Raw genomic sequence first — 19,247 nt, 5'->3', positions numbered from 1 at the left:
GGATGGGCCCGTAGCTCAGTGGCAGAGCAGCCGCTTTGCATGCAGCAGGTCCCAGGTTCAATCCCCGACAACATCTCCAGATAGGGCTGGGAGAGACTCCTGCTTGAAGCCTTGGAGAGCTGCTGCCAGTCCATGTAGACAATGGCGAGCTAGATGGACTAACGGACCGACTCAGTATCAGGCGGCTTCCTAACTGATCCAGCACTTGAAAAGAAGCCCCCGGCCCACACACACTTACCATGCCTGTCTGCCATGCTGTCAAAAAACATCCAGTTCTCTTTCTCTGGTCCATATTTCACAAAGGAGACATAGTGACTGGTCTCAATGCAAAGAACGGCAAAGAGCTCCAGTTTCTCTCGGAGCACCCGGAGACCGCCAAAGTGGTGACCCCTGCGGAACTCCTCAGGGATGTGCAGCTTGGTTAGCCGATGGGTTTTCCGCTGATAATGAGAGTGAGCCTGCAAATGGACACAAGGAACAGACCAAAAAGGCTGGTGAGGCTTAAGATTGTGTACCTGAGAACTTGCTGTCCTCAAACAGCTGATCCTTTCTAGAAAGGAACTCCACAGAACCAGTTCAAGGGAGACTGACAAGGACATTGAGACCGGTTATTTTTTGTTTTCTGGATCATGAACCCTCATAAAACCATCATAAAGCAGAGCACTATTCAGTCATAGAGCAGTGTGTGTGCGCACACACACACTTACTTTATGTGAATGATTCCATGTGCTTTCATTTTGTAAGTGAACCTGGCGACAGACTTCCTCACTTGCAGGGTACAGATGGGAAGTGTATATCCATTGAATATAAGATTGAGTGAGCGAGCAAACAAGTGAGCATGTATACACACTGTACACAGATTGTTTATTCTCTGAACATAACATGTAAATAGGGCTCAGGTATGTGTGTATTCTGGATGTCTACATGTCTATCATAAAAGCTCGGAAGCTGCTGTTGTGGTGCAACATTCTTGTTTAAGAAAGTTTCTAGTCCTTGCCAAAGCTTTAAAAACTCTCCAAACCCTTCCCACACTTCTGCTCTTGTTTGCAGAAAACATCGGGGGGGGGGGCGGGGGGGGAGACACCGTGGAAGAGTTCTGCAAGTGTCCTCAAAATCTGCATAATCCAACCCACTCACAGAATCTGGCTTTGAAAAAAGAAAAAGACAACATAGAACATACACAGTTAGGGACTGGAAGCAGCACCTGAAGTCACAGAACGATATTATGAAAATATGGCCCATTATGCAGAGCCTGGCAGCTTCCAGAACATCTCAAGTGACATTCTGTTTAAGAACAAAATCTGACAGACCACTCCTTCGAAAGTTCCACATTTCTGAATGGAGATTCCAGTGAAAAGAAAGGAAGTCTAATCAGGCAGGAGACAGAGCTCACCCCCTTTCGCTCTTGGGCCACTGAGAACCAAAACTATCAAGGCTGTGTGGTTTATGAATATGAATTGTGCCAGTAATGGAAGAGATGCCTGCCACCAAATCCCGTAAGTTGGTAACCAAACAAGGCTGATTTCTGGGAAGCCATTTCTGGGATAGACACATGTAAAGTATGTGGGAAGAGTCTGTCAAAGGCTCACAAGCCAATGGAGAGGAACACCGCAAAGTGGCCCCAAGGTGGGGCTTGCATACTCAGCACCCCAACATGTTTACACTAATCTGCTTCTGTCTGGCATGGCAGACGTTCAGCTCATGAGCTACGCACCGGGCTGTGTGTCTACAGAGTCATCCATACAGCCCGCACAGCTCCTCAAGAGGGATGGGTGTGACTCTGGGGCCCTGGCCACGAACCCTCCCCACCTAGCCTACACAGACAGACAGCCTACCTGCCTGCAGCAAGGGTCACAGTACTGCTTCAGTCCGGTATCTGCAAACATCTTGTCTTTAAAGCATGCTGAGCATTCTTGAGTGGCGACATCTCCGCATACAAAACACTCCCTGGGACCTGCAGTGGGAGCCCAAAGATCAGACCCTTCAGAGTCTACTCCGAGTGCAGGGAGTTGCTTCTGCCCAGAAGGCCCTTCTTGGGTCCAATTCATTCCTGACTGCAAAGCCACTTCCCCCACCACCCGTTGTCGTTGGGTCCCAAGCCACAAAGCAGTAAAGCTGGTTGTTTAGCTCATATGAGTAGCCTGGCTAACTTCCCACAAGGGACTCTGGGCAGTATCCAGACCACATATGAAAAAGCCTCAGTGAGAAAGATCCTGCTCCGTTTCCCGCCACCCTCCTCCACAGACCCAGGCAAGCTGAGCCGCCTGCCAAGTGGCATGGGCTCCCCACTGACAGAATGCTCCCCCCCCCATGGCAGTTTGCCTGATAACTCCTCTTAGGTCCTTTCAGCTGCAGACAAAAGCTTTTCGTATCCCCAGGCCTTTTGAAGCATAGGTTTGTTTTTTAATCAGCTTCTGTTAATATTGTGATGTTTTCTTTTGCTACTCCTTTATTATTGTTGCAATTTGATTGTTTTGAGTATTTTTCCCCTTTCTATGTTGTAATGCTACCTTGGGGTACAGCATACAATTAAAGCATAAATCAACATATGTAATAAGCAAGCAAAGATTAGAACCTTCCTCTGTCCAGACCCAGGGCTCCATGACACATTTTGGGTCAGTTACAGAGGCTGCAGCCATGGATTTCTTTCCTGAGCTATCATCACACAGCATCACAACATAGCACTGCAAAAATGAATGGCATCCTAGGGCAGGGGGACCCCCAGTGTGAGCAGCAGCATGTGCATGCGGTGCCCTCCCTCAACAGCTTATCCCGCATCACTTACTATCTAGCAGCAGGTCAGTGATGTCCAGCTCCAAGGAGGGGATGATTTTGCTGAACATTTTGTATTCCTTCCCAAAACGGGGCATTTGAAGGATAAAGCAGGATGGAATCTAGACAGCAGGAGAAAAGCCAGCCAAGTCACCAGGACTTTCTTCCGAACCCTGGATGTCATTCAATCATGCACAGAATTTATAGGGGGAGGGGCATGTCCTCTGGGTCAAAACTCACATAGCAAATACATACACAGGACAAAAGGAGGACAGCCCGCTCTTGAACCTTTTAGAAGTAGTGTAGAAGAAGGAATTTTGGCAACTGCAAGGTACAGAAGAAGTCCACGGTCCTCCTTTCTACCAATACCTTTCCAATGTTAAAATCTGCCTTACCCCTCTCCCACAAAATACCCTCAACCATTTGATGGCACTGCACTTGGTCTCTGGGGCCTGGATTCTATAGGCTGGTCAGCAGGGTGCTGATGGTTCTGACCCACAGCACAAGGCCAGATAAGATGGCCTTTGGATTCTGGAGAATAAGACATGCACAATTACGCTCAGGTCATAAGAAACTGCCCTACACAGAGCAAACTCACTGGTCCACCCAGGTCAGTACTGCCTCCTCTGATCGGCCATGGATTTCCCAAGTCTCAGGCACAGAGAAGTCCGTGTCCCTGCACTACCACCCGAGACTGAACCTCTGATCTTCGGCATGCAAAGCATGTGCTCCTCCAGAATAACGGGGCCTTCCTCAAGGCATACTTGGCAACAGTTTGCTTATTCTGAGCACAGCTTCTAGACACATTTTATAACAGCAGGCTGTGAACAGCCTTGCTTATATCACACTCTGTACAGCCTTCAAAGCCAATGCAGGTTACACTCCGCAGGATCATAATGTTAAAAGATAAAGCAACAGTGACCCAGTCATCTGCAGCAAAAGTCTCAAGGACTCACCTCCACCAGCTTGAGATCAGAGGAGAGGAAGGAATGCTCCACCAGCTGCTGGACATTGGGCACCACCAAGTCCTCCTGCTTGTCCATGAAGATCTGGTAGCAGTAGCACTCCTGCTCCTTCAGCCTTCCAGACCTGAAAGCAAGAGGCTGGTAGCAAATCCGTGCTTATCAATCTAGCCCACCTTCCACCCCCTCAGAAATGGAATCCTTTGGACAGTTTCAGCAGCGTGAAGGGAACAGTCACAAGGGCTTCCTGAGGCCATGTTCCATCTCCTCTCTAAGCAGCTCCTCAGAGACACCGCTGGATGCAGGCCAGACTCCCCTCATCCAGAGCTAAGCCTCTGCCTTCCATGCACAACACACCATTGTTCTACAGAGTCAACAGGGATTTGGGGGGTTCTTGGATTAGCCCCCCACCACACACACACACCCCGCCATACAGACACACAAGGCTCACTAGGTTCCAAGTCAGCAGATGAAGCAACACTGGAAGAACTGGTGTTCTCTGCTCGGCTTTGCAGCCCAGCAAAGCACTCGGTTGACAATGAAGCTCCTTGTGCCAGGATAACACCTGCCCTCTATCTTGAAAGGGGCACATCTGGGGAGTCGTGTATAAGCAGCGGGGGGCGGGGGGGAGACTCACAGCACAGTATCCTGGCCTAGAGTGATGCCCCTCCTCATTCCTCTCCCTCACATATAAAGGGATACTTGGAAAGCTCCCCTCCCCTGTTAAAACACCCCCATCCCCATTTACAGGACAAAGGCCCCTCTAGTGCTGCAGTTCCTTCCTAGTACTATCTATATCCTGGGAGAAATGCAAAACTTACTGCAGTTTCAAAAGCGGCTCTATCCCAAGAATGCGATGCATAATGAGATTAAGAAACTCCTCAGGGTCTGAAAGGGCAAAGGAAACACAAAGTCAGACCCAACACATGACGATACCCCCATCTCATCTTCTCGAGAAAAGCACTGCTAGACAGTGATGGAACTTTTGTTCAAGTGATCATTTTTGGGAGATGTACAGACTGCTAGCCCCTCTTCATCAGTCAGAAGAACTGAACAAGAATACATGGAAAGCAAAGGGCAGAGGGGTTAGTCTACCCTACTGAGCGACCACAGCTATACTAAGGGGGCATATCCTATACTAATTTTATTTATTTAAAATATTTATACCCTGTCCCTACAGTACACTACTGCTTGGGGCGGATCACAACTTTAAAAAGATACAACATGAAGTTAAAAAATTAATAGAATTAAAGAAGTTAAAAGACCAAGCTAAAAGCACATTTAAAATAACAAAGCCCTCATATCACAAGGAGATTCTACCATTTCAGTATTATGCGATGTCACTGCAGGATACAGGATTCTATTTCCCTGAGCCAGAGCAAAGCCACTGAAAGCCAGGGTTCACCTTAGTATAATATATACCAGATCTTACTAGGATAAGCACTCATTCCAACAAAATACTGGCCATGACAAACTGAGAAGGTAGAAGCACCAGATGGCGATTTAACCACATCAAAAAGTGTAATATTGAAAGGAAGGAGCACACCAGGGATTTTGTTTTTAAATGTGGCTCGATAGACAAAATGCTGAACTGGGGACACCTCAGCAATACAGAAGTGCACTAAAGGACAAGAACATTTCACCTTTCTCAGAAGTGGCAAAGCTGGAACACTGCCCTTTCTCAGTCAGCTGGTGACGAAGATCCATTACATTGCCTGCAGCAACAAAGCCATTCCTGAAAAACAAAAGGAAATGCTAAAATCTTTCTCTGAGATACAGGCAAATGACTTAAGCCTCAACCCCAGCCACTGAAATCCAGGTCAGCCATGGTTCAACTTCTTGGATATACACCAAGCATCACCCACAGGTTCTCAAGTTCACAGTCACAGACAAAAGAACTAGAAACTTGATATTTTTTTTAACAGAAGTTTAGATGCTCAGCCCTGAGAAGACAGAATTCAACACAAAATGCTAACTATGGCACTTGCGTGGTGCAACTGCATAATTGCAAAATAAACACACACAGAGCAGAGGGAGCTTGAAGCACCCTGAGTGGACTACTCACTGTCTAAGAGGGTTGACTATCTTGTCCCGGAGGATCTTCTGAATGTGCTCGTCGGGTGGGAGGGAGGGCTTGAAGAGCATGGAATCCAAGACAGAGGTGCAGGAAAAGAGGCTGTGGTGAAAGAGGATGCACTTGGTAACTCTAGTGGGTTGGCAGCAACATCTCAGAGCGGAGGATGGTAACAGAGCAGTGGCAGATTAAAAAAACTGATAGAAACAGAGAGAGATTGAAGCAACAACATGAGCAACAGAGGATAAGAGAGGTTTCCATCAGAGAGAGTGTCCAATGTTCCAACTCAATATTCAGAGAAACGTATTTATCCTGGCAAGATCAAACATCACAGCAGGCTAAGATCTCAGGCCAGGAAACAAGAGAAGGTTCTGCCCTTCTTTATTTGAGATCCAAGCAGCCCTCAAGGCTCCTATGCCGGGCAATTTCCATAGAACAAACGGATCTAGTTCGGTTTCCAAAAGGGAACTACTTGGTGTGTGTTTGAAAAGGAGGCAAGCAGAGCCACCTACCTGAAAAGTGCAGCATCCATGTAACAGGAGTTGCAGTGGCCCTGGATTCCTTTCATTCGCCCCTGAAGCACATTCACGGCCACATCATTCCTGAGAGGGGGAGAGTTGCTCTGGATGGCAGGAGTATCCAGGCCACCTGAAACAGAAAAATGCTTCCTTTAAAAAAAGACAAAAAAAGATCCTGAGATAACTTTCTGTTTCTGAAAAACTGGTTCTTTCTCCTTTTTAAGGGGCTATTAGGAGATATGACAGCAAGACAGAGAGAACTGCCAATGGAGGGTGATGGCAAAAGGAGGAGCAGTTCAGTGCCAGAGCAAATGCCTTACGTGCAGAAGGTTCCAGGTTTCATCCCCAACATCTCCACAGAAGGCTGGCAAGGATCCTCATCTGAAACCTGGAGAGGCCCTGGCCAGTGTGTAGACAATACTGAGCTAGGTGGACCAAGGTCTGACTCCATATAAGGCCGCTTTGTATGTTTAAGAAAAGCCAGCTCTCAAGAGCCATTGTGAGCTGCTGGTGGAAGGTCATTTTATCCTCACCAGCTTGTTTGACACAAGATATATCTGGAGTGCCTCAAGTGGCAGAAGGGAACTTACTGAAGGCAGTGGGCTCCATGAAGGTGTTGCTGTTGGACAGAAAACGCATGTCTGGCTGGCATGTCTCCAGCTTCACAAAGAGGCCGCGCTTTGGGGCACAGGTGAAGTAGCGCACACCCTGCCACTCGCCATCCGAAACACCTTTATCTTCATCCTGTGAAGGAGGATGAGATCGCTCAGGCAGGCAAACACACAGGGCTCAGGACTGCTGGTTAGAAGAGCTTGGGTGCAAAATGTATCACTACTGTTCACAAGGCATTATGCATGTTCCAAGTCACACAGAACTCTTCCTTTGGCTGGATGTCAAAGCAGGAGCTGGGTCAGCAGGTGGAGGAAGAGAGCCTGGCATTCAGCAGCCTCATACTGATGGCACTGAAGTCCAAACTGCTGCACAATCTCACATGGCAGTCCTATGGACACACTGAAAAGACGGGACAAGGTGGAATCCTGAAGGAAGGTCTCAGAGGAAGGACAGTCACTTTCCCATCACCACCTCCATCTGTGACCTTCCTATTCTGAAATAGGCTGCCTGCCAGGTCCCACTACTGAGTTAAGGACATAATGTCGGGGAGTTACTAGCACTTTTTAGGAGTGCTAGTACCAATGGCTGCAGAAAGGTCTAATTAAGGCCAACTGGAAGTAGCTACCCCTATCAATTTCAAGGATCCTAGTGACATGGTTTCTAGGAAGGACTCGGGACAAAGGTTTGCCCTGCCCCTGGCAGTTTCCACCCATTTTACTTGGTTCCTGCAAGTGACATACCGTGTAACTTTACGTTCATTGGAAATAATGGCTGTCCTGTTACACAAATTGCACTCCTGCGCAACTGCACAAACACAACATTACATGAACGTAGGTTTGCATGGTATGTCAGTCACTGAACTCACTGAGGATGGGAGTGGCTCCTGTCTTGCATAGGTCCATCCTATGTTCTGGTTTTTGTAAGGCTACAGTGCAACCAAGACACAGAATCCAGGAACCATATATGTATATGCACACATGACTCTTAGCACATACCAGCTCAACTCCAGCCATTGTCTGCTGAGTATTCGATAGGCAGCCAATCCAGCGGATAGTCCCCGTGACTGAATTCTCCTTGTCCAAGCTGATCTGCACCACAGAGTTTACACCAAGGGAGGGCAGTTTGCTTGCCAGGTCCTTCGTACTCTCGATTCTTTTACGTTTTACTTGCTCCTGGGGTCCCGAGTCAGTCTCCACTTCAAAGGCTGAAAAGCAACACAAATGCTTTATAGTTCATATTTTTATACCGCCTAATATGTACATCCCTAGGCAGTCTACAAATTTATCACAATATAACAGAGAAAAACAGTTAAAAGTTCACATAACACAATAAAAAACAATCTCATAAAATAAAAACAAATTAAACAGTTTAAAATTAAATTCAGTTAAAAGCCTGAGAAAACTGGTGCATCTTGAGGGTCTTCCTAAAAGCAAACAGAGAAGGAGATGCTCTTATTTCAAAAGGGAGCATATTCCAGAGCCCTGGGGCAGCCACAGAGAACGGAGCATTGGTCATTTACCGTGAAGGCTCCTTCTTGTGGCTGTATTCGAGGACATCTGAGTGTGTTATCCTTTTCACGTGGCTCAAGGCAGGACTATGCAAATTAGACAAAGCCCTTAAGAGCCCCAGGGGATAAGCCCACTCAGTTCTTTTAGGCCAAGTATTAGCGAGATGGTAGTCATTTTGGACAAACAGTGACAATAACATCGCCAAAAGGCACAAACAGGTGAGGTAACAGATCTCTAAGTAGAGAAAAAACCACCCCCCCAAACTCTGCCTCCCATTTTTTTCCCTTGAGTAGGTGTGAACATTTCATGGGCAAGTCCAGATGTCCTTGAATACAGCCACAAGAAGGAGCCTTCACAGTAAGTGACCAATACTGTTCTGTGGGGCTGAGTTCAATGGCATCTGAGTGGGAATATACCATAGCACAGCCCTTAGAACCACTGATTGGGAGGGAACCCTTGCACCTACTCAGGGGAAAGGACTTGCTGGAGGACCCGTCTGCCAAAGGCTGCCTGATCTGAGGCATAAGAGTCCATCTTATAATGCTTAGTAAATGTTGAGAGTGCCTTCCAGATGACAGCTTGACAGATCTCTTGGATGGGAACATTTGTAGAAAATGACGCCAAAGTAGCCGCTGCCCTTGTGGAATGCGCCAAGATCATGTTAGGCGCTCTGAGATGTTGTGCCTCATAGGCCAAAGATATACACACCTTGATCCACCGGGCTATGGTCGATTATGAGACTGGTTGGCCCATCAAACTTGGATGAAGAGAGACAAATAAGGATTCCGTTACTCTAAAGTGCTCAGTACGTCGCAGATTAATCTTCAGGCAGCTACATGCATCCAATTTATGTCATGCTTTTTCTATCTGATGTACCTATGTTGGACAGAAAGAGGGTAACACGATATCCTGTGATTGGTGAGAGGCTGAGGATACCTTTGGATGCACGATTAGGAATTAGATGGACTGAGTCCTTGGAAAATATGCACAAGTTCTTGTGTGCAGACAGAGCCCTTAGCTCCAAGACTCTTCATGCCGATGTAACCGCTATTAGAAAGGCTGTTTTGAAAGACAAATGTCTTAGCAGAATGGTTCTTAGAGGCTCAAAAGATGAGGATTGGAGCGTTCTCAGTACAGTACGCAAGTTCCACGACAGAAACTGATGGACTACAGGATGAGTCAGCAAGGTCGCACCCCTGAGAAAACACTTCAGATGTGGAGAAGCTTGCACAGAACCTCTAAAAACTCCAGAGATTAGACCTACTAATGAGGACGCCTGTCGCTTTAATGTATTTGCCCTCAAGCCTTTTTCTAGGTCCTCCTGTAAAAAACTGGAGCAGATGTTTCATTGTAGCTTCACCCTTCAGAACAGAGTTCCTAGCCAACCAACATAGGAAAGCCCTCCATGTGCACTGTTGGTAGACTCACGCCTGGACACCAAAAGTGTATTCAGCACTGAGTTGGAACATAGGGGACAAGTCATGCTTGCTACCACAAGACCAGATCTCTTCATAATCCTTCATACATGGAATAGCCATGTGTCTTCAACATGTGCCGCTCAGTCTCCAGGCAGCAAGCTTTAACCAAACTGGATCTTGACAACGCATTGGACCTTATTATAACGGATCTTCTGTTACAGGAAGTGGAAGGTGTGCCACTGTTGACAGGTTCTAAAGTTCTGCAAACCATGTCCTTCAAGGCCAAAATGGAGCCACCACTATGACCACCGCTCTGAGGACTCGGATCTTCCAAAGTAGACGGCTGAGAAGAGGAGTTGATGGGAATGCATATAAGAGGACTGTTGGCCACAGTACTGGCAATGCATCTGCTGTTTCTGCTCGTCTGCAATAGAACCTCGTGTAGAAGCAGCATAGTTTCACATTGTGTGGTGGCACGAAAAGATCTATCTGTGGCAGATCGAAGTGGGATGTAATCAGATGCAAGACCAACTGTCTGAGTTCCCACTCCCCTGGTAGAAGGTCTTTGCAGCTCAGCCAATCTGTCACTGAATTCAGGTTGCCCTGAACATGGTGCACCATTACAGAAAGGAGATGCGTCTCTGCCCAGTGCATCAAGAAGATCGCCTCCATCTTGTGGTAGCAAGCATGGCTTGTCCCCTTAGCTAAGCAGTGTCTGCCCTGGTTGCATATGAATGGGAGACTAGAAGTGTGAGCACTAGAAGATATCCCCCTTAGGGCATGATGGAATCGCTCTGGGAAGAGCATCTAAGTTCCAAGATCCCTCCCTGGCAGCATCTCCAAGATAGGGCTGAGACTGAGACTCCTGCCTGCAACCTTGGAGAAGCCGCTCTCAGTCTGTGAAGACAATACTGAGCTAGATAGACCAATGGTCTGACTCAGTATATGGCAGCTTCCTATGTTCCTAGGGACCTTGAATGCGTACCTCCCTGCCTGTTTACATGGGCTTTTGCAGTAATGATGTCTGTCTTTACAAGTACATACCGATGGTGCACCATAGGCTTGAAGGCTAATAGGGCTAACCTGATTGCCCACAGCTCCATCCAATTGATGATGTGAGCGCATTTGGCTGGAGACCAAATGCCCTGGGCTGACATCCACCAGCACTGAATCCAAGGCTGCCAGCATCAGGCTCAGCAAGCATGACAATGCTGTCAGAGGAACAGTTCTGTTGGTGAGTACTTGTGACACTGCCTGTTGTAGGGTCTGAAGTCATTCTGGCATTTAAAATAATCTGTCTTTCTGCGTGCCGATCAATACCCCCAGATGTACAAGTTGGTGTGTTGGATCCTGGTGACTTTTCTCGTGCTTTATTAGGAACCTGTGGTCCTCCAGCACTCTTAGTGTTGTTTCGACATCCTGCAGGGTGGCGCTTAGAGATGGGGACTTGATAAGCAAGTCGTTTAAGAACGCTAATGCCCTGACCCCTTGGAGGCGTGCGTAAGCCATTATAAGGAGAGCCCTTAAAACCGATCTGTTTGGCCTGGCCTTCCAGGGTTTTTAAATTGGTTTTAATGTTGTAATCTGCTTTTTAGGGTTTTTTTAATTGTTGTGATTTTTTAATTGCTGTTTTATGATGTTTTAATGGTTAATTGTTGTTTTATACTGTTTTATAATTTGTTTTAATCGTTATCCGATTTTAATGGTTTTAATTATAAACTGCCCTGAGCCATTTTGGAAGGGCAGTATAAAAATCGAATAAAATAATAAATAATAAATAAATAAGCCATTATTGGCACTAGTATGTTTGTGAACATACATGGTGCCAACGACAACCTAAAGGGCAGGGCTTGGTACTGATAGTGGACCACCGCACACAGGAATCGGAATAGGTGGAAGCTGATGGGATGGATCGGAATATATAAGTAAGCTTCCCTGAGGTCAACTGAGGCCAGAAGGTCTGCTGAAGGACCTCCACAATTGACCTTAGGGACTCCACCCTGACTTCGTCTTCTCACCCAATGATTCAGGTATTTTAGATCCAAGATGGCCCAAAGGGAGCCATCCTTCTTGGGTGCCATAAACAGAATAGTATCGACGTCCTTGCCCTGTTGATCTGGGGGTTGCAATTCGACAGCCTCTGATGTCCAGTAGGTGCCTGAATGCCTCCTGAAGGCCCACATCCTTGGTAGGCGAACGCGAGGTTGGAGTGGGAAGAAATCTGTTTGGAGGGTTGGCATCCAATTCTATTCTGTATCCAGTGGCCACAGAGTCCAGCACCCAGACATCTGTTGTTGAAAGCTCCCAGGTATGCAGAAAAGATGAGAGGCAACCGTCCAACATCTTCTGGGGTGAGTCAAGCCTGCTGTTTCCCCACTCTGGGCTGGGCTATGGTAGTGGGTCAGCCACTATCAAACTGTCGCTTGGCCCTTGACCTATTCCACTGCTGGCACTGGGATCTAAAATCCTAGTCATGCCCACAAAAAGGCAGCCGAGTCTGGTGAAAGGGCTGAAAGTTTTGAGAAGACATTCTGGACTGTGTACATTCCTATTTATGAAAAGTAGACAGCAAGACTTTCCTTTTGTCCTCTGACTCAATCAGGATGTCTTTAAGCACCGCCTCTCCAAAGAGCTTACTGCCATCAAAAGGTACTGCTGTGAGGTTTGTCTTAGATGAAGGGTCCACTTCCAGTATTTCAACCAGAGGTTCCTGAGACCCACAACAGAAGATACTGCTGAATGCAATGTGAAATGTACAGTGACTAACATAGCATCAGAGATAAACACCTGAGCTTTCTGAATCTTCACCAACTGTCTATGCAATTTTTGGGGGGGGGGGTGTCAGTAGGTGGGTCTTGGATGAGGTCATCCAGCCAAATAAGCGAGGCTCTGGAGAGCAGTGAAGAAGGCAGTGAAGAAACAGTGCTGAGGCCCGGAGAGATAAAGAAGCTGCATCATGTGATTTACACATGGCTGCCTCCAAACAATTACCTGTTGTATCCTTTAATGCAAATTCCCCATCACGGGGTAGCAGCGACCCTGACAACAATGCCATCACCAGAGCATTGGTGGAGGGAGTTTTAAACATGTCAGACGGCTCCTGCTGAAAAGAATAATATTTACTTGCAAGAACTAAGGATTTCCGATTGGAAGAGGCCATTCTTCCTTTATGGCCTCAACAAAACGGTAGAGTAAGGGGTAGTGCCAAGCAATCAGACCTTGGCTTCGGAAACACCAGCGTTCTCTTAGTTACTGGGGTGGCTGTGTCAGGAGTGGGTGAAGACTGTAGCCCCAGAGTTGAAATAGCCTTGGTCATGAGGGGGACAAAATCAACCTGTTGAAAAGGTCTCGGCGGGGGGCCCTCCAGACTGTCTGGTTCCTCCACTCCCGACCATTCATCCTCCTCCAAATCTAGGGCCCCTCCAGTGGTGTTTTGTTGGTGTGTTGTTAGTATTGGGGACAGTCTCAATGTCTGTGTCCACCTGAACAACCATAACAACTGGCCTTGGTCTATGAGGTGGTCTGACAGGATTCCCGGTGTTAGAGGGCTCTTTCTCCTATTAGGGATGTGCACGGAACTGGTTCAGAGGCCCTCTATGGGCCTCCGAACCGGTTCAAAGAACCAGTGGTTCCACCAGTTCAAAGGTGGTGGGGGTCTCTCTTTAAGAGCAGGAGAGGGTGCACTTACCCCTCCCGCCGCTTTTCCCTGCCGGCGTCCATTTTTTACAAAGCCGATCGGGGCAGCAACATACCTCCCTGCCACCCCGTTGCCCTCGTCTTCCAGATGTGGCCGGAAGTCTCCGAAGCGCCTGCACACACCAGCACAGGCACACATGTTTACATTTGTGTCCTGTTTTTCCTCGGAGCCCAGAGCAATGTACATGGTTATGTTTATCCTCACAGCCACCCTGTGAGGTAGGTTAGGCTGAGAGAGAGAAGTGACTGGCCCAGAGTCGCCCATGAGATTCATTTAACTTTTCCCTACCTGTATTCTTAAGCAAGAGGAGCTCATGTCTGACACACAAGGGTGCTCTACGCACCCATGTTTTCAGAGTGTTTTGAAAATGAAATGCAACAGAGATATTACCAAAGATATTACCAGACACTTGCCACAAAAGTAGGGAGGCAGGGGAATGTGCCTTCGGAAAGAGCCATTTAAACTCCTCAGGACTGCAATGCAACTGGGATGTTTTGTTGCCCTTTGTTTCCCTCCAAAACAGAGAACAGGAACTCCAGGGACAGACCAGAACGCCACCTTACCTGAGGAGAGCAGCTCTTCCTTCACCACAGACTCCATGGGTATAACCCTGAAAACATCTGTTGACGCTTCCTCTTCCTAAAAGACAAAAAGGAAAAAGGAGAATTTAAGGGTGACAGAAATGACAACTACATTGAACATAAGAACAGCCCTGCTGGATCAGGCCCAAGGCCCGTCTAGTCCAGCATCCTGTTTCACACAGTGGCCCACCAGATGCTTCTGGGGAGCCCACAAGCAAGAAGTATGTGCATGCCCTCTTTCCTGCTGTTGCTCCCCTGCAACTGGTATTGAGAGTCATCTTGACTCCATGGCTGGAGATGGCCCACAGCCACCAGACCAGTAGCCATGGATAGACCTGTCCTCCATGAATCTGTCTAAACCCCTTTTAAAGCCATCCAAGCTAGTGGCCATCACCACATCCCATAGCAAGGAATTCCATAGATAAATTATGTGCTGTGTGAAAAAGTACTTCCGCTTGTCGGTCCTAAATTTCCCAACCTTCAGTTTCATGGGGTGACCCCTGGTTCTAGTGTTGTGAGAGAGGGAGGAAAATTTCTCTCTGTCTACCCTCTCCACGCCATGCATAATTTTATACACTTCGATCATGTCTCCTCTTAGTTGCCTCTTTTCCAAGGTAAAGAGCCACAGATGCTGTAGCCTAGCCTCATAAGGAAGGTGCTCCAGGCCCCTGATCATCTTCGTTGCCCTCTTCTGCACCTTTTCCAGTTCTACAATATCCTTATTAAGATACGGTGACCAAAACTGTACACAGTGCTCCAGATGTGGCCGCACCATAGATATGTAGAAGGGCATTGTAATACTAGCATTTTTATTTTCAATCCCCCTCCTAATGATTCCTAGCATGGAATTAGCTATTTTCACAGCTGCCGTGCACCGAGACAACACTTTCAATGAGCTGTCCACTACGACCCCAAGATCTCTCTCCTAGTCAGTCACCAACAGCTCAGATCCCATCAGCGTATATGTGAAGGTGTTTTTTGCCCCAATGTGCATCACTTTACACTTGCTTACATTGAACTGCATTTGTCATTTTGTCGCCCAGTCCCCCAGTTTGGAGAGATCTTTTTGGAGTTCCTCACAATCCATTGCGGATTTCATTACCCTAAATAGTTTAGTGACATCTGCAAATCTGGCCACTTTGCACACTACCCCAACTTCTAGATAGTTTATGAACAAGTTAAAGAACACTGGTCCCAGTACCAATCCCTTGGGGACCCCACTTCCTACCTACCTCCATTGTGAAAACTGTCCATTTATTCCTACTCTCTGTTTCCTGTCCTTCAATCAGTTACCAATCCACACATGAACCTGTCTCCTTATTCCATGACTGCTAAGTTTACTCAAGAGTTTGAGTAAACTTTGGTAGGGAACTTTGTCAAAAGCTTTTTGGAAGTCCAAGTATACAATGTCAACCAGATCACCTTTATCCACATGCCTGTTGACACTCTCAAAGAACTCCAAAAGGTTTCTGAGGCAAGACTTTCTCTTGTAGAAGCCATGCTGGTTCTCCCTCAACAAGGCCTGTTCTTTATGCTTTTGTCCTTAAGTACGCTTTCCATCAATTTACCTGGCACCAAAGTTAAGCTGACCAGCCTGTAATTTCCCAGATCCCCCTGGATCCCTTCTTGAAAATTGGAGTCACATTGGCTACTTTCCAGTCCTCTGGTACAGAGCCTGATTATACGGGCAAGTTATATAAGAGAGCCAGCATGGTGTAGTGGTTAGAGTGCTGGACTAGGACCGGGGAGACCTGAGTTCAAATCCCCATTCAGCCATGAAACTAGCTGGGTGACTCTGGGCCAGTCACTTCTCTCTCAGCCTAATCTACTTCATAGGGTTGTTGTGAAAGAGAAACTTAAGTATGTAGTACACCGTTCTGGGCTCCTCGGAGGAAGAGCGGGATATAAATGTAAAAAAAAAAATTATAATTATAATTATAATAATTATTATATATTTTTGCTAGGGGATCGGCAATTTCACATTTGAGTTCCTTCAGAACTCTTGGGTGGATGCCATCTGGCCCTGGCCATTTGTTAACTTTTAGCTTTTCAAGACAGTTTAGAACATCTTCCCTTGTCACCTCATATTCACCCAGTTCCTCAGCCCCTAAACCTGAAAAACTCAATTCTGGAGAGGGTATATGATCAGTACCCTCCGCTGTGAAGACAGATGCAAAGAACTCATTCAGCTTCTCTGCAATCTCATTATCTTCCTTAATAATCCCTTTCACACCCTCATCATCTAAGGGTCCAACCACCTCCCTGGCAGGTTTTCTACTTCTGATATATTTAAAGAAGTTTTTGTTATTTCCCTTGACACTTCTAGGTATATGCTCCTCAAACTCTCTCTCTTTGCATCCCTCATTGTGCCCTTGCATTTCTTTTGCCAGAGATTATGTTCCTTCTTGTTCTCTTCATTTGGACAGGACTTCCATTTTCTGAAGGAAATCTTTTTCCCTTTTATAGCTTCCCTTACTCTACTTTTTAGTCACGCTGGCATCCTCCTGAACTTGGTGGTACCTTTCCTTCTTCTTGGTATACATTCCAGCTATGCTTCTAGTATGGTAGTTTTAAATAAGTTCCATGCTTTCTGGAGTGATCTGACGCTCCTCGACTCTACAGAAATCTTGTTCATCTTGCAAGAATTATTCTAGTACAGTGTTTAAAAATTAAGAACAACACTGTACTAGAATAATTTGTTCCCTCTGGGGAACACTTTCTTGGCATACACATTTGTACAAGACACATCTACCACTCTTACACACTGCAGAGAATTCTAGGGGAATGTTTCAGGTGGTACACAGTTTATGTGAGATGCTGGCCAGCCCTGTCAGGGCTGATAAACTGAGAAAGCACACAGTAGGAAGAGATGGGCAACTGTGGGCAAGCTACTTTTCCATTACAGACTTTGTCACACCACTGAGTCACTGAACTTCTTGTTGAGTAACCCAAGGAGACCCAGAGTTCCCCAGAATACACTTTGGTCAACTAGCAACTGACTTTAACAATGCAGAAAATAGCTATTTTGCCCAATATTAATAATCCCTTGAGGAACACAGAGGTTGAGCAGGACAGCACTGGCGGCTATTAGCTTGTACGTATGACGTTCCCTTATACAGAAACCACTGGTCCACCTAGCCCAGAACTATCTACACTGACTGGCAGCAGTTTTCCGAGGTATCAGACAGAGATCTTTCCAAGCGCTACCTGGAGATGCCAGGGACTGAATGCAAAGCACACGCTCTACCGCTGAGCTACTGGTCCTCCCCCGGCTTGCCCTCTGCATGGGAATACCACTTCCCTGTGGCCTTAAGTGCCCTTTGTCCTCCTCTTGCCTCCTCCCTGACTGTCCATTCAGGAAAGAGTAGTGGGGGATTCCTCCGCAGCTTATCAGCAGTTTGGAAAAGCCTTTTTTTCCATCAGATGTTTTCCACTATTGCCGGGACAGGTAAGCGACAACCGTAAGTTATAGCTTCAGCGAAGTGACCAACAGAAAATAATGAATAGGAAATCTGTGGCTAAGCTAGGAATAAAATAAATTATTCTTCTTCTTCATCATCATCAGTAGTGACCATATACCAAGTTGGGCCAAGTCCAGCCTAGAATAATTCTATCTAACTAGCAGTTATTCAAAATCTCAGGCAGGATCTGCCCACTCAAGATTTCGCAAACGGAGCATTGGTCACTTACCGTGAAGGCTCCTTCTGGTTGCTGCAGTCAAGGCATCTCATTGGGTTATCTCCATCACGTGCTCCTGGGCAGGACTATGTAAAATACTAATAGAAAGCCTTTTAGAGCCCGACGGAGACGACCCCGCCCCAGTTCTTATAGACCGAGTTAGCATAAGAGAAGGTACATCTAAATCAGATATGATAGACCATACTGAAACAACTAGATAGAAAACAGGTAGCCAACATGAAGGCAGTGTAACCCATCTGTAACATAACATAGAATAAGACATGAGTTGGGATCTACCCTGTTTCCCCGAAAGTAAGACCTACGCCAAAAGTAAGACCTAGCAGTAATTTCTGATGTACCGCTAATTGCCCTAGTGCATTTTTTGGGGCTAAAATTAATATAAGACACTGTCTTATTTTCGGGGAAACACAGTAACAACCTTTCCCATACCCATCCTAACAAGTAATTCACTTGGAGTAGAGCAAATATATATATATATATATATATATATATATATATATATATATACACACACACACACACACACACACACACACACACTTATCCAGGTGGGCCGAGATGCCTTGACTGCAGCAACCAGAAGAAGCCTTCACGGTAAGTGACCAATGCTCCGTTCTCAGGTGCTGCAATCAAGGCATCTCATTGGGACATATCAAAGCAGTACATCTCCGGGAGGGAACCCGCATCTTGCTCTACTCCTGAGGAAGCACTCCCTGGAGAACCCGCCTCCCAAAGGCCACCTGAGCGGAAGCATATAGGTCCAATTTGTAATGTTTGATAAATGTGGATGGATTCTTCCAAACTGCCGCCTTACAGATCTCCTGAACAGGGGTGGTAGTTGCGAAGGCCACTGACGTCGCAGTAGACCTGGTAGAATGAGCTACTATGTTCTGAGGTGGATGAACATGCTGAACCTCATATGCAAGAGAAATGCAGGCTCTGATCCATCTTGCAATTGTCCTTGAAGACACCGCCTCTCCCATAGAGGCCGGCAGGTATGACACAAACAGTGCGTCTATCTTTAGAAAACTGGCGGACGGTGAAATATATTTCTTTAGGCAGCAACGGACATCCAGCTTATGCCACCACTTCTCTTGAGGATGTGTCAGATGTGGGCAAAATGATGGCAAGTATACATCTTGTGACACATAGATGTCAGATAACACCTTTGGGCGGCTGAATGGGTCCGGTATCAGGCGTACGGAATCCTCTGATATTATACAATAAGATTTATGAATTGACAGCGCCCTCAATTCTGATACTCGCCTTGCCGAAGTCACGGCCACCAGGAAGGCTAATTTAAGGCACAGTAGTCTCAATGGTATTGACCTACTGGGTTCAAATGGCTGATGTTGTAGTGCCTTTAGAACCGTGTTTAAATTCCAAGTAGGGAATCGGTGTGCAAC

At 46.6% G+C, this 19,247-nt stretch overlaps 1 protein-coding gene across 2 annotated transcripts in view; it reads right to left on the bottom strand.

Moving 5' to 3' along the window:
- Nucleotides 1–19,247, bottom strand: part of LOC128324961 (ubiquitin carboxyl-terminal hydrolase CYLD-like) — a 34,978-nt gene that overhangs the window by 2,727 nt on the left and 13,004 nt on the right. For both annotated transcript variants that reach the window (XM_053250213.1, XM_053250214.1), the window contains exons 5-15: nt 14,125–14,200; nt 7,934–8,142; nt 6,917–7,070; nt 6,321–6,456; nt 5,800–5,910; nt 5,378–5,469; nt 4,556–4,622; nt 3,729–3,861; nt 2,786–2,894; nt 1,836–1,954; nt 239–458 (exon numbers count right to left, since the gene is read on the bottom strand). In XM_053250213.1, the coding sequence (XP_053106188.1) occupies nt 239–458; nt 1,836–1,954; nt 2,786–2,894; nt 3,729–3,861; nt 4,556–4,622; nt 5,378–5,469; nt 5,800–5,910; nt 6,321–6,456; nt 6,917–7,070; nt 7,934–8,142; nt 14,125–14,200 (1,426 nt within the window). The remainder of the gene's footprint in view (nt 1–238; nt 459–1,835; nt 1,955–2,785; nt 2,895–3,728; nt 3,862–4,555; nt 4,623–5,377; nt 5,470–5,799; nt 5,911–6,320; nt 6,457–6,916; nt 7,071–7,933; nt 8,143–14,124; nt 14,201–19,247) is intronic.

This window comes from Hemicordylus capensis, chromosome 4 (assembly GCF_027244095.1).
Source record: "Hemicordylus capensis ecotype Gifberg chromosome 4, rHemCap1.1.pri, whole genome shotgun sequence".
In the NCBI taxonomy this organism is placed as follows: Eukaryota; Metazoa; Chordata; class Lepidosauria; order Squamata; family Cordylidae; genus Hemicordylus; species Hemicordylus capensis.
Note: the sequence above shows the minus strand (reverse complement) of the source record. Positions and strands in the feature narration are given on the sequence as shown.